The following is a 27930-nucleotide window of genomic DNA, read 5'->3' on the forward strand; positions in this document are numbered from 1 at the left end:
GAAAAGAGGATTTGAAAGACTGTGAAACTACAAACAGCAGCTTTTCATTCTTAATCCTTCAGGAGATAAAATCCTCTTAATCTCTTTTGAAGTTTAAATCTGAACCTGGAAACTTTCACTTGAGGGTTTCACTCTCTGATCGATTCACCCGCACAACGTAAGAAGTGAGAGTTTGTTCAGACTGAACCTTCATCACTGAGACGAGCAGAGGAACCGGCCTCGTCTTTGGTTCCAAAAAACACTTCATGAGCTCGTAAAGTTTTATTGTCTTTAATATATTTTCAATTCACAGTTTGGCACAAATCTTTAGTGTTTTCACTTTATTCTCTTTTTATTTGGCTCTGGATTCTTAAGTGTTCTGTTTTTACACATTTATTCATTCAGCGGAGGTAATTGTTTTTTATTTTGCCCCTAATAAAAAGCCAGAGGGGCGTGTGAGCAGGTCAGCTGCCCCCTGTGGTGAGCGTGAGCATGGCGCTGCACGTCACAGATTATTTAACGAGTCAAAACGGAGACGAGTCAGCGCGTGAGCTTCACATTTAAAATCCTGACGGAAATAATCTAAACAAAAATACTTCAGTGTGGAAATGATGAGATTCAATGAGTCAAGGTGAAGCTGAAACAAACGATGACACAAAATCACTATTCTTAATTAAAATTACACAATTCAAAATAAGATTTCTGACTTTAGTCAAAATTACAACTTGAAATCATGAAATGTGACAATAATTCTGACATAACTCAAATTTATGAGATTTAAAGTCAAAATTTAGACCAACATCAAAGTCACGTTATCAAGTTAGAGCAGTTTAAGACTTTATTCTAAATGATGACGAGTTCAGGTCCAGAATTTTGAAATTAGATTTTGGCTCAATGTAAATTGAAATAGATTAAAACTTTGGGGCATTAAGTAAAAATAATTAGACCTAACTCAAGAATTGTGAAATTAAAATTCTTACCTAGATAATTATAAACATTTTGACTTGAATTTTGAAGACGAAGGTTCAAAGTGAAAACTAATTGTCAACTATATCATTTAAATATGAATTATATTCATTAATATTGATGCATCAAAGTTATATAAAAGAACATGGAACTGATTTGTGGTACATTTTTTTATTTGATTCAAGTTTTTTCCCCAAAAGGACTTTCGTTATAAACTCTTTGATATTTTTCTGCTTCCACACTTGGAGAAGTTCTGGAGAGGATCCAGAGCTGCTGGTGGAAGTGCCCCCCCGCTGCTGGAGTTCATACATCTGCACCAACAGAAGATTCCCATCATTCCCTCTGGAGTCGGGCTCGTTACCACGCCGGCCTCACGGCGCCGGGCGGGACCGCTGCGTTTCCGAGGAGGTAATTGTCCCGACACCGTCCCCAGATTAAAACATGGCTGGTTGTGAAGCAGGAGTCCAGCAGGGAGGAGACAAGACAAACAGATTGACAGGCTGGAGGCTCCGCAGGGTTTCTGCTTTAAATCAAGAATGTGAGGATTCCTGAGGTCGACTCAGGTTTCCTCTGTACGTTGTCCTGAAAACACACAGGACAGCAGGACGACACATGTTCCCGTTCAACTGCAGGAGAGAAGAAACCGTTTGTTCTCCGTTCAGACGCAGGTCAAAGCTTTTAAGTTTAATACACGTCTACTTTATTTAAAATAAGAAACCAGTTCAAATCAAACGGGCTCAAGTAATCGATTACTCAACAGAAATCACAGGAAATCAGTTACTCGGCCGTTTAAGTTCGGATTTCCTGAACTTTATTTTTTAAATAGCTCGAGGGAAAAACAAATTTAAAATCCGGATTAATTTTAAGAAATGAGAAGAAACCCACGGATTTAAAGAGAAACTGTATAAAAACATTTCTATTAAACGTTAATAGTCATGTCGATAAAAAAAAGAATTTACTACAGAATCATGATTTGATTTCTTTATTTCATCACCAATCTTCGACAAACACATGAAACAGAACCGCAGCGGAGCCCCAGAGTCGTCATGGTTACTGTGCTCAGTCCCCGCTCTCTGATTGGTCGCTCACTCCGGACACATCTCAAGTCACGGAGAGAATTTGAAAAACACGATCGCTGACGTCTCCGTCCACATCCAGATGTTTTATTACTCACCGTTGCTATGGTTACGCCGGGCGTCCACAGTTTTCCAGCCTCTAAATCAGAGACTTGTGTAAAGATTGAAAACTCCGGCTTTGTGTTTGAGAGAGTTTCGTAAACGGTGACGCAGGCGTTCTCCTCCGCCGCCGACCGGCTTCGTGGCGAAGTGGATCGCCAGCCGCCTCCCATCGCTTTGTGTGAGTAAATAAACAATAAGAATCGTGTGAGGCAGGTTGTGTATTTACTTCGCTGCCAACGTCTACGGCCACAAAACGCAACAAACAGAGTGAGCGAGCGATGTTTCCCGTTTACATCACATGACCAGTGGACGTGAACGGTCATGTGATGTTTCAGGTGCGTTAGCGTGGACGGAGGTTATTTCTGATACGGAGCTAAACACTCGTCTGGATGAAGATCTGGAGTTTCAGCTCTTTAAGTTTGACCCAAACGCTCACTGCTGCACCTGATGTGGATTCATCCGCCGCTGAAAATAGGTCCTGCTGCGACCACACTACACTGAACGATGTTGTATTGAGATGAAACTGCATGAGTGAGGGGGTTTTACCGTCTTCAGGAGGAACCAATCAGCTGACAGCGCTGGTCATGTAGAATAAAACCAAACGTTTGGGAGAACGGTAGAAATGAAAAGTTCTTCTACTCCAACGTTCCTCCTCCCATTGGCTCAGCTGTGGTTCCAGTCTTCAAAATGTCCACATGCCAAACCGAGCACCGTCCACGCCGCCGCCGCCGCCGGGAGCGCCGACCGTCCGACACAGGGAATCAACTCTTTCAGAAAACTATGTGTTATGTACATTTATTTTTCTAGAAGCAATATTCATGGTTTGAACAAAGTCTGCAGCAGCGTCGTCAGTCTGAGACACAGAGGAACAGAGAATAACACAGACGTTGTGGGGTTCGGTTCGACCAGCTGATGTCACTTCCTGTGAGCGGCGGCGCCGACCACAGCGGGCGTGGCGAGAGCAGTGCTGATCTCAGATCTGCCTCCGACCAACAAAAGTTTCAACAGGACCTGGAGCTTCAGCGGCCTGAGATGCATCAGCGGACGCCATGATGACCAAGGGAGGGCGCCACTGACGCCCTGCCACCAAGAAAAAAATAAACAAAATAATCGCCTCTCATTGGTGCACGCCACGGCCAATGTCCTGGCTCCATTCCAGCACTGCAGACACGCCCGCTGTTGCTTGCGACAGCGGAGGGCACCCAACTACAGTCCGCAGACCCCCCCGCCTCCTGTCCTCCGGCCCCTCCCCTCGACGCTGGCAGAGAGCCGGACTGCGATTGGTGCGAGTGTGAGAGGGGGCGGGGCTCACTGCTGTTTGGAGCGCCAGAACCGGGAAGCGATGGAGCCGAGAGAGAGTCCCTGTTTCTTCTGCTGGGAGAGCTCGGCCAGGCGCTGCTCCTCCTCCTGACACATACACAGAGCGACCAATCAAATCACACACATCAGACAACATGACGGCAGGCTGCCCCGAGGCGGGGTGCGTTCCATTTCTCCTCCTACCTGCGCCAGCTGAGCCTGTCTGCGTTTGAAGGCCTCGATGGGGTCGTCCTCCAGAGCGTAGTTCTCCAGCACCGAGCGCACGTCGTCCACTCCGCTCAGAGCGATGGCTGCCAGGAGGAGACACGAGGAAACTTAACCTCAAACCAACCAGGAGGTCATATTATTAGAGTTGTGTGGACGGATGGTGTGTGTGTGTGTGTCAATGTGTGTGTTTGTGTGTCGAGCTTTAGCTAAACAGACTAAAGCTACATTCACACTTTTAAAATGTTGTCGACCTCCGTCCACACAAACACCTGAAAACACACGTTTCTAATCTCATCAGTTAATCTAAGAGAATATTTAGACAATTTGAAGAAATTCCCTCAAGGCGTTTGTTCTCTAGGCGTTCATGGGACGGACGGACGACACTAAGACACAATGTCCCCGGCCACTGGCTGTCGCTGACGCAGAACTACATCAGCAACACATAGGACGGGCCCTGAATGCCTCGCTGTGCGACTCACTCTTGAGAAAGTTGGCGAGGTCGTAGAGCGTTCGATCCTCCGAGTTCCCGTCCCACTTCTTCAGGGCCATGCCGTTGAAGGGCTGCAGGCTGAACGCCTCCCGCTTACAGTCCACCACGATCACCTTGCTGGTGTCGCGGTTCAGACACGACACGTCCTGAGGAAAACAAAACAGATGTAAGAGACACGATCCGGAAAAATCACACAGAATAAAACGTAAAGACACTTCGCGGTTTGTTCAGTGGTTTTAATGGTCCGGTCGTTTCCCCTCCGCCGGCCCAACGCCGGCCCAACGCTGGCACAACGCCGGCCGTTCTGAGGCCTGATCGATTTAACAACTTCATTCAGATAATCCTTAATATTCACTCAAATTAAAACACACACACTTTCTCTGGTCGCCCCAGCTGGGGGACATTAGTGTGTGTGTGAGACAGATGGAGAGGGACGCTCCTCGTTGTCTCTATCACCAGCTCATCTGGTGCCCTGCCCCCCCCAAACCTGTGTGTGTGTGTGTAAACCCCAGTGGACACATTTGTCCATCCTCCAAACAGCCAATGAATAAAAGGCATCTGTCTTCCTTCAGAGTGTGTTGGATAAAACTTCAACCTAAACTGTGTCCTTGCACGTGTGTGTGTGTGTGTGTGTGTGTGTGTACGCACACACACACACACACACACACACAGTATTTAAGTACGTTCACCTCTGTTATCACTTCAGATAGTTTCCATCTTGTCAGATGTTAAACAAAAGGTAAATATCAATAAGATCTATCGTGTTTGTTCATACTAAAAATAGAAATCATGTTTATTTTCTTAATAACGTTCTATACATGTGATCATGTTTGTGTTTCTTCTTATATAAATACTTATTTTTTTAGCTCATGTTAGCCGGTGCAGTTTTACATCTTGTTTAGAAGAAGTTTGGGGGAAATAATTTATATTATAACATCATCTTCTACTTCGACAACATTTAACGTCAAATGACAAAATGAGTTGATTTGAAAAAAGACCTCAACAGTTCATATAAAAACATGTTAATTAATAAATCTTTTGATCCACATGATTTAATTCTTAGCTAAAATTGTAAAGTGTTGTTTCGATCTATACTATATATCCTCTTCTATACTCTGATTGTATGTTAGATTAAATATGACAGATTTTGTCTCCCGACGTTCAGACATGAGGAGGAAACCAGCTTGTGATGAGGAAACCCAACCGACAGCAGGACACAACGTAAACAACAAAGTTTACAGAAGACAGTTAATCCAACTGTTGTGTTGTCGTGTTGTGTTTCTTGTGCCGGCAGCAGACAACAAACAATAAGACGTCTGATCCATCTCTCTCAGATGCAGGGCAGCAGACAATAGCTGGATGGTGCTCAGGTTTCACGAGAGGGTGAGGAAGGGGCAGCGCCGAGGCTTACGAGGAATTAATGTTGTTAAACTCAACATTTTATCTATGTTGCATCACTGCGACATTTCTGGGAAAATATCACACGGTTGAATTTAAAAAAGCAGTTTCTCTAGAATCTCCTCGTGTTTCCAAGTTGACGTCTTCGTCTTCTACGTGTACGGCTCCTCTTCTTCATCCTGAGATGTTTGTGTTCTTCCAGTTTCACGTCCGTCACGTGTTAGAAACCTCATCAACACGTCCACTCGCTCTCTGGGAAGCTTCACGACATTGTCATGATATTTTACAGACATTTTACTATGAGGCTGCAGGAGAAGATCCAGAACATGTCCACAGACACTGACTCAGATACAGAACTTCCAGAACACGTCAGGAACACGTCAGGAACACGTCAGGAAACCGAAGCTGAAGCTCTGATCATTTGCATCCCTGCTGCTTTCTACTTATGACTAACTGGGTTTTCTGGAGTTTTTGTGACACTGAACGAGACGCATCAGAAACAAAACTAAAACTTGTGTCGACTGTCACAGGAAGTCAGTCGACTTTTTTAAAGCAAGGTTACATTTAAATTTAAGAGTTTGAAAAAGGGTTTAAATTGACTCAACTATGAGTCATATATACATATATATATATATATATATATACATATACATATATATATATATATATATATATATATATATATATATATATACACTGTGTATTAAAGTGGACTTTTGTGTGTTTCTATTACAACCACACACGGCAGAAAATGCACATCGTCAGACGCACATAAAGAACAATCTTAATTTCATGGGACATTTAATAACTTTCTCTGGACATATGCAGTGTTTCTAACTCTCCCTCAGCATATGGAGCATTAATAACTCTCTCTTAGCATCTGTTGCATCCAGCTCTGTCTGGTGATATGGAGATGAGATGATAAGTGTGTGTCACTGGGAAGTAGGTTAACCTGCTCCTTGTAACCTCCAGACTGTTCCTCAATAAAAGACATGGTGAGAGAGGGGGAGAGAGAGAGAGAGAGACGACAGTTGGAGGGAGACAGAAGGGGGGTTGTCACGGAGGAAGAAGGACAAGAAAGGAGAGGGGAGAAGGAAGGGAGGGAGGAAGGAAGGAAGGAAGGACAGAGGAGGTGGGATAAGAGGAGAGAGAGGAGGAGGCAGAAGGTTAATGAGCGCTGAGAAGGAGACGGGGGAGAAGAGGGAGGGAGTGCGAGGGGGTGGGAGAACGGGAGAACGTCTATTGTGGTGAGGGGGAGAAATCAATGGCGGCGGCAGAAGGCAGCTACAGAGCGCAGACATGGGGGACGCAGCTCCACCAGCCTCAGTGACAGTGCAGGTGTTTCACCAAGTTTATCATCCACTGCACGATTCTTCTCTCGACTTCTGATAAATATAACTATTTAATAATTAGTTTAATAAAAGTTTTTGCTCTCGCTAAATAGCCAACGTTGGTATTAGCAGCTGTTTATTCATCAGTCGGCCACTTCTGAGCATCTGTGGCAGTTAGCATGCTAACCTGTCGTCCCAGCGAGGGACAGGAAACCACCTTCTGCTGTAGACTCGTCCCTGCTCTACTGGTTGTTTGAAACTTCACGTTAATAACAGCAATTTGTTTTAACATTTTTTTTATTTATATTTATTTACAATTCTATAATTAGCTTTTTTCTTCATGTGTCGCCGAAGGTTTTATGTTTTTATTCTAATTCTTTGCTCTTCATCTTTAACATTGTGTGATTTGTTTTGAGAGCGCACACACACACACACACACACACACACACACACTCGCACACACACCTACCTTGACATGATGTCCCTCCATGTAGTGTGTTGCATCTCTGAAGAGACGATACATCACGAAACCCTGAGGATCAATGCTGTCAATGAGAGGATACGCTGTCTGAACAAACACACACACAAACACACACAAACAGACACACACAAACAGACACACACACAGAGAAATAATCAGCAACAGGCACCACGTGAATATTCATTTCAATCAATTGTCTCCTTTTTTACATCGTCAGACTCGTTTGTTAAATAATCTTAAAATATTAAGTTTCTATTGTGTGTTTGTGTGTCGCTTTGTTTACAGTCGTCTGAAAACCACAAACACACAAAGTTAACCCTTTGTCTCGTCTGTGAACGCACTGAATGTTTGTGGTTTTCAGACGACTGTAAACGAGTTGTCCCACACACAGATCTGAGGGACGACTCGTCTGCTTGTCAAAGCATCCGACTGTAAATTGACCCTCGTCAGAGACGTGGTGATCGTCTCCGATCGACCTGCAGGAGCTTTACTGTCACTGTTCTACAAACATCTGATTTAACGACTCTTCCTCGGGCAGCTCGCAGCTCGTGACAGGGAGTGAAACGACGCCACAGCTCCGATCACAGCTGCAGCGTCACGTCAGAGCGGAGCCTCTCTCACCATGCCGGTCTCTGCAGTGAAGATGACGATCTCGTAAAGCGGCGCCAGCTGCTGGAAGAGGTAGTCGATGCCCGGACGTTTCTTAAACCGCCAACCTGTCGCCAACTGGAAACAGATCGAAACAAACCACTCAGAAGGTCAAACAGGAAGTGATCATCGACACAGTGAGATAAAGGAACCAGGTTGTAACAGAGTGACAGAGATTTAACTCTTACAGTCAGGAAAACATTGTTTATAAAGTTGTAGCTGGAACCAACAGTTTGAAGACGGAAGAAAGTGGCTCGACCTTCAACCTCCTGTGTGTGTGTGTGTGTGTGTGTGTGTGTGTGTGTGTGTGTGTGTGTGTGTGTTCAGTTACGCACGGACTCCTCAGATAATCTGCAGCCGCGATCGCAGCTATAAAATGTTGTAGACAGTTGAAGAAGTAGTTGTGTGTGTGTGTGTGTGTGGTCCGAGTGTGTGAAGTGTGTGATGAAAGCAGTGTTTTTGTGTGTATGTGTGTGTGTCACAGAAAGGAAAGTTCAAGTAGGGGGGCAGCGTACTGCTTTGTGTTTGTCTGCTTTAACAGGCAGCGGGTGTCAAGTTACGGCTGCTGCACACCTGTCAGGTAAGTCGACAGCGTGTGTGTGTGTGTGCATGTGCGTGTGCGTGTGTGTAAAAAGGGGAGAGTCAGTCAACAAGTCGACAGGTGCTGGGACACACCTCCGACACACTCCACATCTTCCACCTGTCCCATAAAACCATTAACCCTTAAACTCACCTCCTCATTCACGACTTAAACACTTATTACACATGTGATATTCTTCTGTTTCACATTCTGAACTGACACACGACAACACGACGACGAGCTGTAAACATGACGGTGGTTTTATGGACAAGTTGTTGTGCAGTGGAAGTCAACAAACCGCACAAGTTTAACTAGAGTTAACTAATCATTAATACCGTTGCTGCCAGTTTAAGTGGTTTAAGTTTAAGATGTAACACGTCACTGTCCCTTCAGCAACAACCTCCGTCCCTGCTGAGAGTGAAGACACGTACCGACCACTCCGGGTGCAGCAGGACGTCGGTGAGCTCCAGCACCAGAGTGTACGGAGGTTGGTAGTACGGCTCCTTCAGAGGGTCGGGCAGCAGCTTCGGGCTTGTTGGCTCGATGATCATCTGAACACACGCACACACGCACGCACACGCACACACACACACACACAGCTTATTAACCGTGAACATATTTCACAACATTTCAAAGTCAGAGGAGGAAGTTGGCATCTCAAAATGTGGAAGTTCTGTCTTCATGAGGGAAACTCCAGCTTGCAAACTTTTAATTAAGCCTGTTTACAAAAGCAGAGTCTAAATCAGGTCTTATTACCATACTGTAAAACCCGAAAAGGAAGACCGGATATTTTAATATTCTACGTCACAGACACTGAAACCACTGCTTGAACAGTTTCTACACTCAGAGCTGGAAAACTTTTGAGAAAAATCCAAACTATAAATTTGGCTCCTTCTCACAGAAGGTGTGAGTTACTCAGAAAGAGTCAAGTACCTGGAAACCACAGAACTATTCACACTGTCATTATTACTTCTGGTAACTGAGTTAAAACTAAGAGGAAGAGTCGGAGGCTACATTCAAACTATGTTTTAGTTTTAAAACCGAAACGATTCCCATGCAGACGTGTGTTTCTGTATCAGGGTGATGTTCAGGGCGTCGGACTCCACTGACCTGTCTGTAGTCCTGAAAGTACTTGAAGGTTCTTTTCAGCTGCTGCACGACTGGAGGGTCTGAAAGGAGGAAACAAAAGAAATGTTCAACAAATGTACAGAAATGTCTTCAGACCCTTCAGAATCAGCTGATTCCATTTAATTCACACGTTCATTCATGTTTTAAAACCTGAAAACTACAAATACAAGCTGAAACCAAAGTGAATCAGGTCCTAACGACTACAGCTCCCAGCATCATCTCCTCAAGCTGATCTGAAGTGACCGATGACACTTCATGAGCGATCACTGCAGAGAGTAAATACAGATGAAGGACGGGACAGTTACGTAAAAGTGAAGCCAATTCATCTTGATCGCCCCCTGGTGACCAGCTGCAGTACAGGTCATTTTAGGTTCATGTTTCTGATAAGTTATCTTTTAATTAGTTATTTGATGATATAAAAACTGAGATGATTGACAGCTGAGTATCAGCGGGACCTCGCTACGATCACTACGGCACAGGCTCCGACTGCAAAGGACGTCAAAAGCGTAAAGATGGCAGCGTTCGTATTTGAGATATTTTGGCTTCTTTCCTGGATAGTGGGACGTGGAGACGTGTCGTCCATCTTCACACGCCTCTGGGACGACGGCCCCGAGGCTCAGCTGATTAGTTATTATCTGTGCAGTGATCAGAGGCATCTGAGCTGATCAATGAGGGCGGTACCCAACCGGCTGATGACGACGCTGATAAGCCAGCGAGCGGAGTGTTGCTAATGACGACTCCTCCAGCTGTCAACACGCTGATGACTAATAATCATAAAGACTTCGTTTCCCATGGGGCCGCGGGCTCATTACCGCAAATGGCAGCAGAGAAGCAAGATACAAACACACCCGGCGCGTGCCTCTCTATCCTCCCACCGCTAAACAAACGCTGATGCTAGCACGCGCTGCTCCCCGGGGACTCAATCCCCCAAAGTTCATAGCAGCGTGCTGAAGCAGGAAGCAGGGGCCATCTGCCACCGTCCTGCTGTGATGACGCCGTGATGGGTGCATTCACTTTCACACGAGTGGGGGGGGTTTTACTGTATGTATGTGTTTTCAGAGGGGGGGGGGGTGTATATATATTATATATATAAAAATGATGCAGGATGAATTGAAGGGTTTGAATAAAGAATCACACTCTGTTGTCGTCAGTGTGTTGATGTTTGTGTTCCTCATACTTTGACAGCTTTACTTACTGTGACGACGTTTCCTGGACAATCGTGCACATCTCTAAACTCGGACATGTTTTTGTCCCTGAGCGAACATGAGGTGGGACGTCTGTTCCCAGTGGGTTGAAGACGGAGACTTTTATTCACGTTTCTCTGGAGGTTCACCACTAATCGTTTTACCGAATTGTTTACAAGCTCCTAAACTGTGGTGAGATATCAGTAGAACAAAACGAAATATACATTACTCAAAACTGTCAATTTACTGGCAAGAAACCATGTTCAGATTTTTACTATTTATATTCACATGTGTTCAATTGTCTTTAGTTTTCTTATGTATAATATAAACATAAACATCTGTTTAAGTTGAATTCCTGCTGTTTGGTTGTCTGAATGAAAGTTCATAAATCATTTTTGAAAAAGATGGGGGCAGTTATTCATGACACTCCTCCACCTGAAACCAAGTCCACACACGCACACGCACACACACACAGTGAGAATGTGTGGATGTCTCTTGTAATGTGTGTGAGTGTTAACAAAGCCTTATAAACGGATGGTTCTGGTCCTTGTTTATGATTGGCTGAGCAGTAAACTACTCTATAAACGCATACCTGTGACGGCATTACATCACTATTACTGCGCCAAACAAACCAGAACAACAGAAACCCACAAAGAAGAGAGGAGGCGAGCCTGCAGGGGTTTATGTCGGAGCAGACGTGGAACCTGCTGCGTCCTGTTGCTCAGCTGCTCAAACACGTCGTGGCTCATCATATTCACCTTTCACTCGTTAATTGAAGTATATTGTTATTAGTGCAAATAGCAAATTATTAGTACAAAATAAGTCACTAGCGAAGCAGCCGTCGTCCAGACGACGTCACCACCGTAGTAAAAACACGCCCCTGTGGACCTGGAGGTCAGAGAAATCATGCCAGTGTGAATCGTCCGAACCAAACGACCTTCACGTCCTCTGAGTCAACAGCTGGCCGCACTAAAGGCACTCTAACCGCTAACAGCCACTCCGCCATTAACCCTCTGGAAACCGACCACCTGACGGCGGCCTCTGACCCAATGCTGTTAACATGATCGTTCTATAAAATAAAAACTAGAACTCTCATTCTTTTAGAACTCGAAAGCGAAGGCCACTGTCTTCTACCTCATCACGATGTACGATCATGATGATGTACGTTCATATCTCACAACCTAAGCGTGTTTTATGTGTTTATTTAGATAAATTGAATTTCAGTTCTTTAATAATGCATTATGGTTTATTGACCGACATAACCGATTAGCAGGAAATGACATCACAGGAAGCACCAACACCAATGTAGACCCTGGAGGAACATTTCCACGGCACAGATCAGAGCGCGTTACATCGCTGGATGTCTACAAACCCTGGCAGACGAGTGGGTGTTTGTTTGTTGCCGTGTGTTCGCTTGATGAAACTTTGCCAGGTACATGTAGTAACTTTTATGTAAGAGCAAGAGAGCCCATGTTTTCCAGTACTTTTATAAAAGGGTTTTAACTACGCCCTTTAGCTGCTCTATAATTCACTGCAAACCCCGGCCTCTTGCAGCTTTACTGCTTTATTTTATCATGTTAATCAACGGACTCCGGGTGTGGAGGAGGGGGGGCGCTGACGTAATGGAGAACAGAGCATGATGGGAAAAGGACAGAGAGGAGGAGGAATATTTTTCATCCGGTCGGCTGTAACTGCTGCGAGGAGGAAGTCACGGACGTGTCCATATTCAGTGGCTGCTTTCATTCGGCTGGTCCACGCGTCGGACCAGATGGAAAACTCTCAGCGACTTCGTGATGGGTTTCAGTTAAATTTGCTTCAGATATTCATGGTGCCCAGCGGCTGAATCCTTAAGTTTTTGAAGATCCTGACTTTGACATTAGTGCTACTGCAGACAACACGTTTATAAAGATAGACAACATGTCTCCACTTCCTTCCGCTATTAAGAAATTAAGCAAAACTATCCTGAATACGAACGCTGCCCTCTTGCGCTGATGTGCGGACACGATGGAGGGGACGGAGCTGAGGTACCCAACCAATCAGGAGTCAGTCTCAGCTGTCAATCATGACATCTCAGCCCATTTTTATATCATCAAATAACTAATTAAAACCAAACTTATTAGAAACATGACCACTTGTACATACATCAGTGAGTTAAGAACTAAAGAACCTAAAACCAAAGAAACCAACTAACTAACATGATTTTTGATTTTTTTGTTTGGTTCATGTCTGATTTGCTAACATGGAGGAAGCAGCCAGCCACCAGGGGGCAATTGAGACGTTTTGGCTTCACTTTTGAGGAGCTGTCATGTCGTCCACTTTCATTAGGAGTCTTAGCAGCAGGTCGTATTTCATACACATCAAAATATCTCAGCATCTGGAAGATGGGTCGTCATAAAATATTGTGTTTCCCAGAGGATGAATTCCATCAACTCTGGTGATCAGGGCCGTACAGTTGTGATGCTCAAGTTTCGTTTGTGTCTTAACTTTTATTAAGACCCACTGACAGAGAGAGGAGGATCTGATGCTCTTTTGAAAACTTCATTTGAACAAAACAACTTTAAAAAACTGGCCTTAAAAATCATTCTCAGCAGGGGAAGGTTTTTGCACCAAACTCACGTCATGTTTGTTTGGATGTAAAATATCTGAAATTCCTGTTTTTAGTCGTGATAAGTCTCTGGGAGTGAAGAAGAGGCCACCTCCTCTTCTCTCTTCTCCTCTCCCTGTCTAACGGGCTTCCTTTCATAGTTAATGCCGGCTCTTTGTGTGAGAGGCCTTGCTCCGTCGAGCTGTCAAACCAGGGCTGTTTGTGTTTTCCTCTGAAACGGCCTGGGTGGGCCGATGTGGGCCAAACAACTACGCTCCTGCACTGAAAGTGACGTGCCACGCGACGGTGACGCCGAGGCAAAACAAGCTAAATTCATCCAGGCTGAGGTTATCACACTGCGAGTGTGAGAGCCGGCTCTGCGGTGGCTTTATAGAGCTCCAAACAGCTGCTTGTTGCTGCAGGAAACACTGACACTGAGGATGTTCAGAATTAACATTTAACCACCAACTCACTAGAATTTCTACGAGTTAACCAATTACAAATAATAAATATTCTTTGCAGCTCCAGGAAAGTTTGACAGAAGAAAACATTTGTCATCTGCAACAACAGCAGTGAACATTAAGTTTAATGTTGTTTACATGTACTACAAAGTGACTTTACAGCTGAATGACGACACTAAAGCTTCAGCGCCGTCGGAGACGATGAAGTAAGAACTCACGAGACAAAGATCAGGTGAAGCAGACGTTTTCAGACATGAACTAAAAAGGAAAATGGGGTCCGGACTTTCTCAGGAGTTTGTCTTTCACACATGAAAAACTCAGCAGGAGATTCTGTGGTCAGACGCAGTCACAAGAAGTGAAGGGTGGCACAGTGTGTAGAACACACAGAGGCGTCACCTCTTATCAGCAAAAGCTCTGGAATCTCCTCGTCTTTCAAAGTTGACGCCTTCATCTTCGCATGGCATGTTGGAAACGTCATCGACACGCCCTCTACACAGAAATTCCTCAGCAACCGACTTGGACATTTGCCTCCAAGTCGGTTGCCACCAGGCAAGGGGTGGAGTCGAGCAATTCATGTCTGTAAACATCATTTGTCAGATAAGAGCTGATTTATTTTGTGTTTTCCTATCAACAATCATGTGAAGAGGAATCCACAGCGGCTACATGAAGCAGAAGCAGAGGAGAAAAACCATCAGCCTCTTGAATCGATCATGAAGTAACTTCGGTAAAGGGAGCCGCATTTCTATTTCAATTGGTATTTGATTATGGGAAATTCTTCCCCCATTAAAGCAGAAATGAGCTGTTAATGAGGAATACAAACAGAAAAGAAGGACGGCAGTCCTAAGGAAGGAAGGAAGGAAGGAAGGAAGGTAGGAAGGAAGGTAGGAGGGGTGTTGACCATAATAATAAGAGAAAAGATGAAGAGAGAGAAAGTCTGTTACGAGGGGAGAGGGACGGGATAACAACAGTGGAGGATAAAGGGATGGATGCAAGAAGAAGTGGCTGGAGGAGGAGAAAGAGACAAATGATGAATAGGAAAAGCAGGACAACAGCATGAAAAACATGAACATGGAAGAAAAGAAGAGGCTAAAGTGAAGAGTGAGTGATTGAGAAAGAAGAGGAAGTAAAAAAGGAGGGAATGAAGCAACAACAACAGAGAAGGAAAGATGGAGGGAAGCCAAAATGGGAGAAAAGAAAGGATGACAAGACGACAGAGAGTGACAGAGAAAAATAAGAAAAAGAGGAGGAAATTGTGGATGAAAGGAGAGAAAGGAGGATGAAGAGAGAGAAAGGAGGATGAAGAGAGAGATGGATGTAGGGGCCTCCGTCCCAAACAAAAGCTGCAGTCAGGACCAGCATCTGCTGCACAGCAACATGTCTCCTCCTCCCTCCTCCCTCCTCCCTCCCTCCTCCGTCATTTGTTTCTCTACGGGTGACAAACGGCAGCGTGGCCTGTGTGTGTGTGTGTGTGTGTGTGTGTGTGTGTGTGTGTGTGTGTGTGTGTGTGTGTGTGTGTGTGCCTCTGGGGATCTACAGGATAGAAAGTGTTTCTGTTAATGATAGAGCAGCAATGAACTATAGAATGTATATAAAGACCATCAGTGACTGTATATAAAGAGGATCAGTGAGTGTATATAAAGAGGATCAGCGACTGTATATAAAGAGGATCAGCGACTGTATATAAAGAGGATCAGCGACTGTATATAAAGAGGATCAGCGACTGTATATAAAGAGGATCAGTGACTGTATATAAAGATGATCAGCGACTGTATATAAAGATGATCAGTGACTTTACAAGCATGTATTTGTTTTGTTTATGAGTTAAACTGTTTGACATTTTTGAAAAAGCTAGTCATGAAATCCAAGGAGAATACATTGTGGTGTGTGTGTGTGTGTGTGTGTGTGTGTGTGTGTGTGTGTGTGTGCGCGCATAAGGTGTCAAATCTCCTGGTTGCCATGGTATCCGACGCTCCTCTGCATCACGCACATGAAAGCCGCCGCGTTGCACACAAACAGAGTCTCTAGCCAAATACGTCCCACAAGACCTATTCATCCGTCCCTCCACTCACCTTCTGCTGCTCCCAGAGGAGGAGGGGGAGGAGGAGGAGGAGGAGGAGATGATGGAGGAGAGGATGGAGGAGAGGATACTAGGAAGAAAGAGGAGGATGAAGATGCATCTCTCCTCCCTGAGGGATCATGAACTTTTACCCCGGTCCCTAAGCTCATCAGGGATGATTTGGCCTCGGTCCCTGAGGTCATGATTGGCCGTCATTACTCTGAAGGGGCTGATGGGAAATATGCGAGGGAGCATTTAGATCTAAATGTTGTGTCATCATTCATGATATCATTGATCACCTTTCAGTAAAATCAATGTGATGATCTGCTGCGTCCAATGACCTCACAGCCCGTTCTTTCTGCAACTTGGGTGGTAAACATGAATAAAAATGGCGACTAAAGGAGATCACGATTGGCCACGTTGCATACACACAGTTAGGAGTAAACACAGCTCTTACACATACACGCACGCACGCACGCACGCACGCACGCACGCACGCACGCACGCAGGGAATTTCTGACTCTTTGCTGCGTGTCTCTCTTCCTATTTCCTTTCTACTGTCCAGTGTCAAATCAAAAGAATAAAACATATATATTAAAACGTGTGCGTGTGGACGAGGGCTGAGAAGCAGTCCTCACACCGCGGGTGTGAAGCACAGCTGTGAACGTCAGGTCGATGTGTCGGGACAGAACTCGCCACTTAAACGAAGTCTGATCGGGGGCTGATACTAATGATCCCTTCATCAATAGTTGTGTGTCCCTCAGGCCCAATCCTGCCTGAACACACTTCCCTCCTTCTGTTCATCAATCACTCCATCAACCCATCGGTGGGACCGCCCCTCCATCATCACATCTGACCACCGATCTGTATGTCCTGGCCAGACTTCACTCACCGTTAGACTCAGTTTTATTTTAACCTCAGTCCACAAACAAGCCGCCGGCTGTAAACAACGCATGTGCTTAATGAGCAGAGGACATGTTTGAGTCAGACAGCAGGAGATGATGGACAGATAGAGACAGAGGGGACAAGAAGAGACAGGAAGAGACAGTAATAAAGATAGAGACAGAGAAAGGACTAAGGAGACTGAGGATTGTGGTCAGATGAGGACAGACTGGACCCTGGGGGATACTTTATGATGGACGGAGCGACGGAGGGATGGAGGGACGGAGGGACGGACTCTGGAGGAGGGACACGTGAGCACTGGACTCTGGGGCTGAGGGTTATTGATGAATTGATTATTGGCAGATCAGAACTTGTTTAGAGGCTAATCGCAGCTGATCCATGTCTGAACACATTATAATGTTGAAACTACATTATGCAACTATATTAACTTAACTAGATCCATCAATTTATTACATTTGCTGATATGAAAACTTATTTTACAGAATAAACTATTTAAAAAAGATGTGCATTTATGTAAGAATTACTTTTATTTTCTTCATTCAAGTTCTATATATATTTGGGTAAATTTTTATTTTCTTTTTATTTAGTTAGTTATAATAAAGTTTAAACTGTAAAATATCAAACCTCACTTTTCTTTTTCATAAGAGTTGGATTACGACATCCCAGAATTCATTGACAATTTTATATTTTTATTCACCAAATCAGTACAAATATCACGATTGATATCTGTACTGGCCCCAACAGCTCATTGAGGAGCTCATTGTTTACTGAGCTGCTGCGATGAGCTGCTCTTAAATCTACACACTCCTGCTCTACTGGTTCAGGAAGCCGGGGATCATGGGTAATATCCAGCGTTCCGTCGTGTTACATATTATAATTCTGTTAGATATTTGCATTAACGTCGTCCATGGTCTTTAAAATGTGGGACTGAAAACATCCAGGACAATATATATATAAGTTTTCTGTGTCGTTACATTCACGACCGTCGTGTGGGTCTGAAGAGCAAATGTCTTCCTCTGGATAATTCACCAGGATGTAAATGCAGAGTGTGTTTGTTTGAGTGATGGGTCACTTCACTAAAGCCTGTGTGGCACTGCCAACTGTTCCCATACGCCCCTGTCCCATCATTCATTCACCCCCCCAACACACACACCACTGCCAGGGTGTCAATAAACACACACATGTTCAGTAGAAGGTGGTGGAGGACTCATGTGGACTAAAGCAGAGGGAACACCCCCCCCCAACAATATATCACACTGTAAAGTTGTGATGTCAGTAACGAAGCTCTGTCACTTTTCAAAAATACAAAGACTGTTTCTCCCGCTTCAACACAGCGAGTCCTCAGCTGTTTTCATTGGTTCACAGTTCACCACAGCGTCACTACCACTGGTCTCCAGTACGCTCTGCTCCGCTGTACAAACAACGTCTGATAATAAAAACCATCGATAGTAGGGCCGGGCCTATCAATACACAAATCGGCTGTACCATGCACAGCCACGAACCAGGTATTAGTGAAATATTTAAAACTCTCACACAAAGTTGCCAATAAAGATTTCACACAAGATGAAAACCTGCTCAACCAGGTTTGTAGAAAATACTTCAGATTCAACTTCATTCAGGTCTGAGCGTGACTGCCGGGTTTTTAAAAAGGTGTGAAAGAACAGAGTAATAAATATATGAGGCAGGTTCTGCACACGCACACACACACGCAGACGCGCACACACGCACACACACACACACACGCACACACACACGCACACACAGACGCACCACGCACACTAAAGTGGGTTCACTCACCTCTGTCGAACTCATCTGGAATCTGTCAGAGACAAGGGAGAGAGAGGATTGATTAAAATCTCTATACAGTTACAAACGGTCGTCTCTTAAACTGACGTCAGCAAACTGATAGAAATCTTTAGACATTTGTGGGAAACAGACGTCACATGTTTGATTCCTGGTAAAAACATGAAGCTGTTGAGGGAACTGTCGTGGATATTGATTGGCCTTTAGTAATCAGCCTGAAGTATGAACCTGATGTGAAATAGCAGGAGATGGAACGTGTGTAAAGGAAACAAAAAGGAAAATGTTGAAAGACGTTGAATAGAAAGATGGAGACGAGGAAAAGGAGACAAAACAGTAAAGAATGAAGAAATTAATAATAGAATAATGTTGGGGAGGAGAGTGGAATTTGAAAGAAGCCGGAGATAATGGAAGAAAATAAGATTCGACAAACTGAGGAGGAAGAAAAAATTAAAACATGAAGGTGAAAGAGAAAGTAGGAGGAAGAGGGGAAGACGGAGGAGGAGAGGAGGAGCAGTCAGGAGGATCAGGAGCTGTGGTGAAGGACTCCACCTGCTGGTCAAACTGGGTCTAACATCCTGTCTGCTCTGAACAGCCCAACATAAACCTCAGGGGTCCACAGAGGAAGGACTGTGACCTCTGACCCAATTAGCTCAATGTCTAAAATCTAAAAGTCTCCTTCTCTCACACACACTCGTCTCAATGCCATAACTACCATTTACCATAACTAATACTTGTAAACCTTAACCTACATTTTATCTAGACTTAACCTTAAAACATGTCGTCACCTGAATAAACAGGTTTAGGTTCCCACCACATGCGTTAAACCTGGACCATGAAATGCTTCAGAAAACACAACCAGAAACTGAAAGAGTCTCATTGGACTCTTTCATGGTCCTTGAACTAATCATGTGTGATGTTCACCATCAGGACAGACAATCAAATATGAGCTGGTGACGTTTCAGCAGAATCACGCTTCATGTAATCAAAACTTAAAAGGTTGACAGAGGAACCAGGAGCAAAGAGGGCGACTGAGAAGACCAGACGCCGACACGAGGCCTGAAGTCGGGGGAAGGGCTCAGCTGCTGCTGGCTGTGCTGCTCAATGTGGATCGAGGTGTGAAAACAGCCATTAAAACCTCATCGACACCTCAGTGTGACTGCAGCGCCGCAGCCTGGGAGCAGGACAGGAGCAGGTTCCCACACAACAAGCACAAGATGCTTCAGACGTGAACTGAAGCACGAACATGTTCCTGATGTGAACGAGTCCGACCCGGACAAACTCCTGCTGCTGCTCCACATGACAAACACGAACTCCAGGAGGCCGGACATGACGTATAAACTCTGCTGTGGAAAGATCAGTGTTTGTTTACAGCTCATCCACACCGGCGTCGGCCCTCATCACCAAAAGCTCTGGAATCTCCTCGTGTTTCCAAGTTGACGTCTTCGTCTTCTACGTGTACGGCTCCTCTTCTTCATCCTCAGATATTCTGCTCTTCCAGTTTCACGTCCGCCACGTTATAGAAACGATCTGTGCGCACCAAAGTTAACCACGGTGTTCCACAAGGCTCTGTGCTCGGCCCAATTTTATTCTCATTATATATGCTTCCACTTGGAAACATTATCAGGACACACTCGGTAAATTTCCACTGCTATGCGGATGACACCCAGTTATACTTGTCAATAAAACCTGAACAAAGTAATCAAATAACTAAACTCCAAGCATGTCTCAAGGACATAAAAACCTGGATGACCCGCAATTTTCTCTTATTAAACTCAGATAAGACAGAGGTTCTAATACTTGGCCCTAAACACCTTAGAGATACATTATCTAACGATGAAGCTGCGCTAGACGACATCGTCTTTGCTTCCAATAAAACATCAGGAACTTGGGAGTGGGTCTCTGAGGTTTCTACGTTCTTTACCTGTTAAAAGGGTTTTTAAGTAGTTTTTCCTGACTCTTGTTGAGGGTTAAGGGCAGAGGATGTCACACCATGTTAAAGCCCTATGAGACAAACTGTGATTTGTGAATATGGGCTATACAAATAAAATTTGATTGATTGATTGATTGATATAGAAATGCTGTATTCTCACATGGACTCGCTAGTAAAAACTCAGCAGAGGGTCCAAAGCAAGTGACCCTGACATTTGTGTTCTCAAGTACAGCCCCTCCACAACATGTCAGGTGAATACCCAGAGTCCAGTGCAGGTTTGAAAGCAGCTTATGTTTCCCAGACAGCAAAAACACACACCACATGTCCACTGTCCTGCTCAGCAAATGTCCCCTGGAGACGAGGAGGTGAGATAAGTGTGCCCCTCTGAAGGCTCTGACAAGTGGCACACGACGACGTCTCACCGACATGAGGAAGTGTGTCGTCCAGCGGGAAGCGGACAGGATGTGCAGGTGAGATAAGTGTGCCCTTTGAAGCCGTGAGGAAGTGACCTGAAGACGCCATCATTCCCACATCTTCACCTCATCAAAAACGGCTTTGATTTGACAGCAGACACGGGGAAAGTGGTGAAAACTAAAATGAAAAAATCTGTTCAAAAACCAACCAGGCAGAGCAGTGAGGCCGTTTTACAGTTGGGTGACTTTTCATTCCTGAGACTTTATCGTTAAAAATGGCGACTTTGGACTTGACTCAAGTGACTTTTCCTGGTTGGTGTTAAAAGCAACTACCACAAGTATGACCACATGAGTCAGAGGATGGCTGCTCATCAAATATCACAATCTTAGGTGTTGACCTTTTTCCTTGAGAGTTTAAAGAACAGTGGTTTACACTGGATAAGAAACTGTAGAGAAAAACCCTCCTGTTGGTGAATATTTCCTGTTCAACAGAAGAAAGTAACAGTAAAGTTATTGATCCAGTCACAGATTATTCTTTGGCTTTTCTGCTGCAGGATGACGAGTAAAGACAATAAAAATAATTTGTCCCCCCTGACTCCACTTTCCCACAGTGACGGCTTCAAAGACACACGGACAAGGGCACTTCAGGAAGTCGTCCGCGGCCGTTTGGCTCTTTGGTAACGACAAAAGGATCCTAATGTGACAGAAGTGTGCCCCTTTGAAGTGGCTTCCCACAGCAACACCTCCCACAGTCTGAGCTGAGCGCAGAGGAGACCAGGACAGAGGAGACCAGGACAGAGACAAGGAGACCAGGACAGAGGAGACCAGGACAGAGGAGACCAGGACTGGTATTGACCTCCGTCCTGAGAGATCCCAACACAAATGGTCATCGCCAAGTTCAGGTCTGAATGTAGAATATTTCAAAGCAGAGCAGATTTCCCTGTTGTGAGACTAATGAAGCATTAACTTATCTTATAGATCCCATCACACCACATGGGTCTGATTCCAACGTGAATGTACGAATATTAAACTCTCAAATGGGAAAAGAGTTAACAAATGAATACATTTGCAAAATAACATTAACACAACACCATTAAAACCCCACAGGAAACCAGAATAAAGGACATTAAGATGCTGTTGTTGTGAACGCCTCCGTCCTGCACAGACCAGTTTAGAGCTGTGGGATCAGTGTTATTTAGTGGTACTTGAGGACTGGAAGTGATGGTCATTAGAACATCCTCTTTGATGTCCCGGCTTTCCCAAACTCACAGCTCAGACAAAGAGGACCTGACAGGTACCTGTCGAGTGTGCCGCCCGGCCACCTCACCCTTCCTGTCACAGCGTGACAATGGGGCGGGGGGGGCGGGGGTGCTGAAGGTGAGAGAAGTGTGCTCCCTTCCTCTCCCACACCCACACCTCAGTCATCTGCATGACAGTCTGCAGAGGACCGCCCCGTCTGTCCAGGTTTACACCTCTGTCAGACGGGCACATGTCACACAGAGCTGTGAAGTGTGTCCTTTAGGCTCCTGTACAACAGGAAGAGGAACTCCTACATGTGACGGGAACGCTGCACCACCGAACATCAAAGGGAAAGCAACGTAAAAAAAAGAGCTGATTGAAATTAACGGCAGCGTAAAAGTGTGCCGACGTCAGCTCTGGTCCACATCCATGTGTGAACGTCCCATTTGAGCCTGAACAGACACAAGCTCACAACCACCTGAGAGCACAGGGTCACACCTGGAGTGTGTGTGTGTGTGTGTGTGTGTGTGTGTGTGTGTGTGTGACAGTAAATACAACTTACCATGTGTCCTTGTTCGTCCACCGAGTTGGAGCCTGAATAAAAACAAAAAGGAAACAGTTAATCACGTCTGTGGAGAAAAAACGTTCTGATTTAAACATCTAACGACAATATTAAGATTTTATTTGTTTCATGGACCGAAAGCTGCTGTTAACACAATTATCAGTTTAATGGGAAAATCAGGCTGAAACTAACAAGTCGTGACATAAATTCTTCGTCATGAAGGTTAGAACGTTCAACATGGTGTCGACTCATCTTTACGATCAGGTGACATGATGTTGGCTTAAGTTTATCAATTATTTTTAAAGTAAGCAGCTCATGTCCACAGTTAAACTGTTTAATTGCTTATATGGTACAAGGTTAAGTCGTAAAAAGTATTGAGATTTAAAAAAGAAAATGAATAAATGAATTAATGCATGAATTAAATCTAAAGTTTACCGACCCTCAGCGTTGGAACAGACTCAACTGTTACTTCACCCTCTCATAGATCATATGATGTCATATTATACAATATTGACACTGGGCGATATATAAGAGATCAAATGTCAGTTTTATTACCGTCTCTTTTTAAACTTTATTATTCTACGCTTCACTTTCAGAATCACCTTCTGTACATTTCTATAAACTCTGTGTTTAGCCTGATTGACACTGATTTGAATGGGATGGACAAAATAATAGGAACACCTGTCAAATGAGAAAGATCTGGGGGTTTTGGAACATTGGATATTTACACGTGACTTGATCTCGGACTTTAAGGACATCGATCCATTAACAGAAAAATAGCCAATGAAAAGAAAGATCAGATTCAGACCTAAATTAAGACAAAAGAGTCAAAACAGTTTTTTCCTTCAAAATGACACATGAAAAACACCAGAACCTGTTTCCAGCTTCTCTTGTATGTGCACGTTTCACTGCTTTCCTAAAGTTTCATCACAGTACCGAGATCCTTCATGAACACTTCAGTGGAAAGAGATTAGACAGAAGAGAATCACGTCTCAGCCTCAACACATTGACACCTGTAATTATCAACTTTCCTATGCGTCACTCAAATCGTGTGACGACTGAAAAGAAAGAAAGAGTATTTCACAAACCTATTTGCTGTAAAACCAGACAACATGTGAACATGTATGTTCTCCTACAGCATCTTATAATCCAGAATCTCCACAGGAACTCCACAGATTACTTCCACATGACAGGAGGCGAGATTACATCCCAAATTATCAAGCGGAAATTCCCAGTTAGTATTCCAGAAATATTCCAAGACAGAGAAAGAGGGAAAAAAGCCAGGAAAAGTAAAAATAGAACAAAAAAGGTAATCTCCAATGTGTTTCACGCCATCGTACACTCCGCTGCAGACGGCGTAGACACAAAACAGGACGGGATAAATAACCAACAGTGCCCAGTGTGTCAGAACTGACAGTTTTAATCCGATGTATTCAGAAATCACTCGAAGAAAAAGCGAGTAAACGACGACGAACGCAGGAAAATCAATACGCGTCTTCAGGATCAAAAATAAAAGAAACCGTGACGACAGGAACGCGACAGATGCGTTTGCTCGCTGGGTTCCACAGCGTCGTGGTGACGGTGACCAGCTCTGAGCTCCTGTGATGATCTGATGCCGTCGTGGCTCCACCGCCTCGAGGAAAGTTCAAATCTAAATTCACACGAGCTTCACTCTTTCCTAACAGGATCTTTCTACCGTCTCTGACTGCAAACTGCAAACCGGCTGCTTCAAACTTCAATTGATCAAATACATCTCAGGCTGCTCAGCTCCGACTGACAGCTACTAGGCCCGCCCCTCTGTGGGCGGCCCCTCCAAACAGGAAGCAGAGGGCGATAAACCAATCAGACCCAGTGTGTACAACACATCCCACCCCCCCACACACACACAGTCATGGAGAGGGTGGGGAGACGACGAGGGGAGATAGCTCAGTCAGATACCAAAAGATAATCACATTTATTGACCCCATTTATTAGCAAGTAGAGCTGCGACTAAAGGTTATTTCAATTAATGTTTGTTGTTTGTTTAACTATTAACTGTTTGAGGTCTTGACCTTCTACTTGAGATAATGTATATTATGATTTTGTGCTATACAAATAAAATTGAACTGTCGTCCAATGTGTCGTCTTCAAATATCTGGTTCTGTTGAAAACAACAGTTGCAAACTCAAAGATTAATTTCAGGGCTTAAACGACAGTGGATTGTGTCGTTCTCTGGGACGGATAAAATAAATTAAATAAAAAATGCAAAAATGGGTCATAAAATATTAGATTTATGTAAAGAAAATACCCAAAATGTTAAATTTGTAATCAAATAAAAACACCTACAACTAGTCTGTCAGAGCTGAAACATGATGGTTACACAACTGTTGCGTGTTTGTGTTTTTCTCTCCCTCCCTCTCCGCTCACTGACAGGTCGAGGCATAGTCGTCCATGTTGAATCTGGTTCTTTCTTCCAGTTAATGAGGAGTTTCTGTCTCCAGTCACCAGAGCTGCTCATTGTGGGAACTGTTGGTTTCTCTATAATGTTTAATGTCTCAACCTTCTATATAAAGAGCCTTGACATAATGTATTTTATGATTTGGCGCTGTCTCTGTGGTCATGGGCCGACGTTAACACACTTACCGAATATGTAGACGATGCCGACCGCCCCGCCGATTCCCATGAGTCCCGCCAACCGTAGGACCATCTTCTTGGCGTAGGCCGTGTTTTCATTCTGCTTCTTGTCCTCCGTCTTGTCTCCCTCCTTCTCTGCCTCCGCTCCCTCAGGAGGAGGCAGACCCTGGAAAAGAACAAAACCTTTCAGTTTGAGGATTTACTGACGTTTCTACTTTCACCTCCTGCTGCTGTGATAACAAAGGACCCACTCATCTCATCTACTCATTTCACAGTCACACATGGTATCATCAGCATCCACGTTGTCTGATATCCACTGAAACTAAAACCGGTTTCCACAGAACATAACGAGGTCATATAGAAACGGTGTCATCACTTCGCTCGCCCACCAGGGTGCGCTCTAACTGCTTTAGTAACAACACACTCAACACACACCACACACACAATTTCACACTAGTAAGAAATCATGGTCACTCTGTGGTAATGAACCAGTCAATCGAGCCAACAGGACTTCTGTGGTTGTGATCAAAATGTCCATGTAACAGACAGTGTCACTAATCACAGCTGTCGCAACCTGAGGATTTGTGGGTAGTGTAGTCTTCTACTTAACACCCAGAATAAAACTACTTTTTCTTAAACACAGTTGATGTCATACAGACTTGTGGCTTCTACAGGAGAACACAACATTGTTTAACAATCTCGTAGTTTGGGGCGAGTCTATAAATATCCTGGCTGATAATAGAGATTCTATTTATCTGATGATTTTTACACCACAAACGTTTACAAACTGAGACCTTCAAAATGAAGGCTTTAGTTCTTACTTTTATTTTTAATGTGGAAGTCAGTGATGGTCTCCATGTTCATCAATCTGTATCACTCAGGTGCTCAGTGTAGCAGCAGCGTGTCAGCCACGTCTGTGTGTGTGTCTGTGTGTGTGTGGTTGAAGTGATGGGGGGGGGACAGACAGGAAAGGGGGGCGGGTGTGTAATGACCTTCAAACCAAACTACCCTTGGCGGTCACCGCTCTTTCTCTGACAGCTCCAGTAGTTAAACCGAGCGCACATTGAGTAGATGTGAGCAGCTGGCACACAGCACGAGCTCTGTGAAGGACCGAGCTAATGCTAACCGAGCTGATGCTAACCGAGCTAACGCTAACTGTGTGTCTCCTGTCATCACACAATGAAAACACACATATGTCAGTTCCCTGTCAGCTGGAAGAAGAACAGACAGAAGAAGAACAGACAGCAGCTGACTCGTCTCCTGCAGAAACACAAGCTAACAGCCCCATGCTAACACTAGCCAGCTAGCCTGTTAGCTAATGTCAGGTTCATTCATTCTGCAGACTGCGGTGAGCCGGCGGGGCGGGGCAGGCATCTGCCGTTTCTCACAGTAGATGTGAATAAAACTAACGCACAGCAGCGGGTGGGCACAGCGCGCGCGTGTCTGTGTGTCAGTGGCATGTTCACATGTTAGCTAGCTCTCAGGTTAAACACAGGTAGGACATGTCAAGAGGAGCGGCTGCGGTATTAGTCACCCCGGCAGCTCGTGTGGGCGGGGGTTCCAGTTGACTACATATTCTGGAGTGGCCGCCCTCCCTGTCACCCTCGCTGCCTGCAGTTAAAGAACAAATCGAGCGCCCTCACGCAGGCTAACCCCACCTGACTCTGCTGCTGGAGCCGCTCCTGGAGGATCGCCTGGGCCAGGCCGCCCGCGGCGCCGCCCGGTCCGGACGGCGGCTTGTCCGAGGACAGGGTCCGCGCCATGCGGGCCGCGGCCGGGGAGGAGGCGGCCGCCGCTCCGCTCCGGAGCCGCAGGAGGCCCCGGCTCGCCCGCACACACATGGGGAACACGGAGGTGGCCGACATGTTGGATGAAGCTCTGGCTGCCGGCGAGCGAGAGAGGCGCGAGTCAAAAGGACAAAAGCGTCCGATTGGCTGGCGCCGCTCTGAGTGGCGGGGAAAGGGAGCAATCAGCGGGGCGACGGGCCACATGGAGCAGGAGGAGGCGGGGTCTGAGAGTTGTCTAACCAATCAGGAGACAGAATGAGTCTGACCTTCGAATACAGCCCCAATCGGCCATGATGGTTGATGGCAAATGCCCAAACTGTCTGTTACATGACGTGAATATTATAAAGACTAAACTCTAAAGAAACTTTATGTGAGAAGAAAATAACCTGTTGTTTCATCATCAATTACATTACCAGGAATAAGACAAGATTAAATAATCCTTGATTAGTCCCACTATGGGGAAATTTGCAATATCACAGCAGCAAGATAATAAGAAACATGCAATACTTAAGTGTAAGGAAATATAGAAAATATGAATGGAATAAAAACTTATATATACAGTGTAAAAACAAGAATGTGCAGTGTATGTACAGTCCGAATATGACTGTCAGTGGAGTAACAGGGCCAACTAGGTATGTGGGAGTGAAGACCTTTTTATTAAATCTGCTATTATATAATATATGTGATAA

At 44.8% G+C, this 27930-nt stretch overlaps 1 protein-coding gene across 1 annotated transcript; it reads right to left on the reverse strand.

Annotated features, from left to right (window-relative positions):
- Nucleotides 1–1911: 1911 nt before the first annotated feature.
- On the reverse strand, nt 1912–27384 carry timm50 (translocase of inner mitochondrial membrane 50 homolog (S. cerevisiae)). The gene is made up of 11 exons (XM_035154764.2): nt 27113–27384; nt 25464–25620; nt 22842–22873; nt 18692–18713; nt 9689–9747; nt 9010–9129; nt 7972–8076; nt 7339–7437; nt 4130–4286; nt 3627–3733; nt 1912–3530 (listed from the first exon to the last, which is right to left on the reverse strand). The coding sequence occupies exons 1-11, from the start codon at nt 27317–27319 to the stop codon at nt 3432–3434; spliced, it is 1164 nt and encodes a 387-aa protein (XP_035010655.2). The 5' UTR covers nt 27320–27384; the 3' UTR covers nt 1912–3431.
- Between the last annotated feature and the right edge of the window lie 546 nt (nt 27385–27930).

This window comes from Hippoglossus stenolepis, chromosome 4 (assembly GCF_022539355.2).
Source record: "Hippoglossus stenolepis isolate QCI-W04-F060 chromosome 4, HSTE1.2, whole genome shotgun sequence".
NCBI lineage: Eukaryota > Metazoa > Chordata > Actinopteri > Pleuronectiformes > Pleuronectidae > Hippoglossus > Hippoglossus stenolepis.

Coding starts and splice junctions, on each gene's coding strand:
- timm50 (XM_035154764.2), bottom strand. CDS start 27,319: ATGTCGGCCACCTCCGTGTTCCCCATGTGTGTGCGGGCGAGCCGGGGC. Junction 8,077..9,009: donor TGCTGCACCCGGAGTGGTCG/GTACGTGTCTTC, acceptor ATCTGTTTCCAG/TTGGCGACAGGTTGGCGGTT. Junction 3,531..3,626: donor GACAGGCTCAGCTGGCGCAG/GTAGGAGGAGAA, acceptor TGTATGTGTCAG/GAGGAGGAGCAGCGCCTGGC.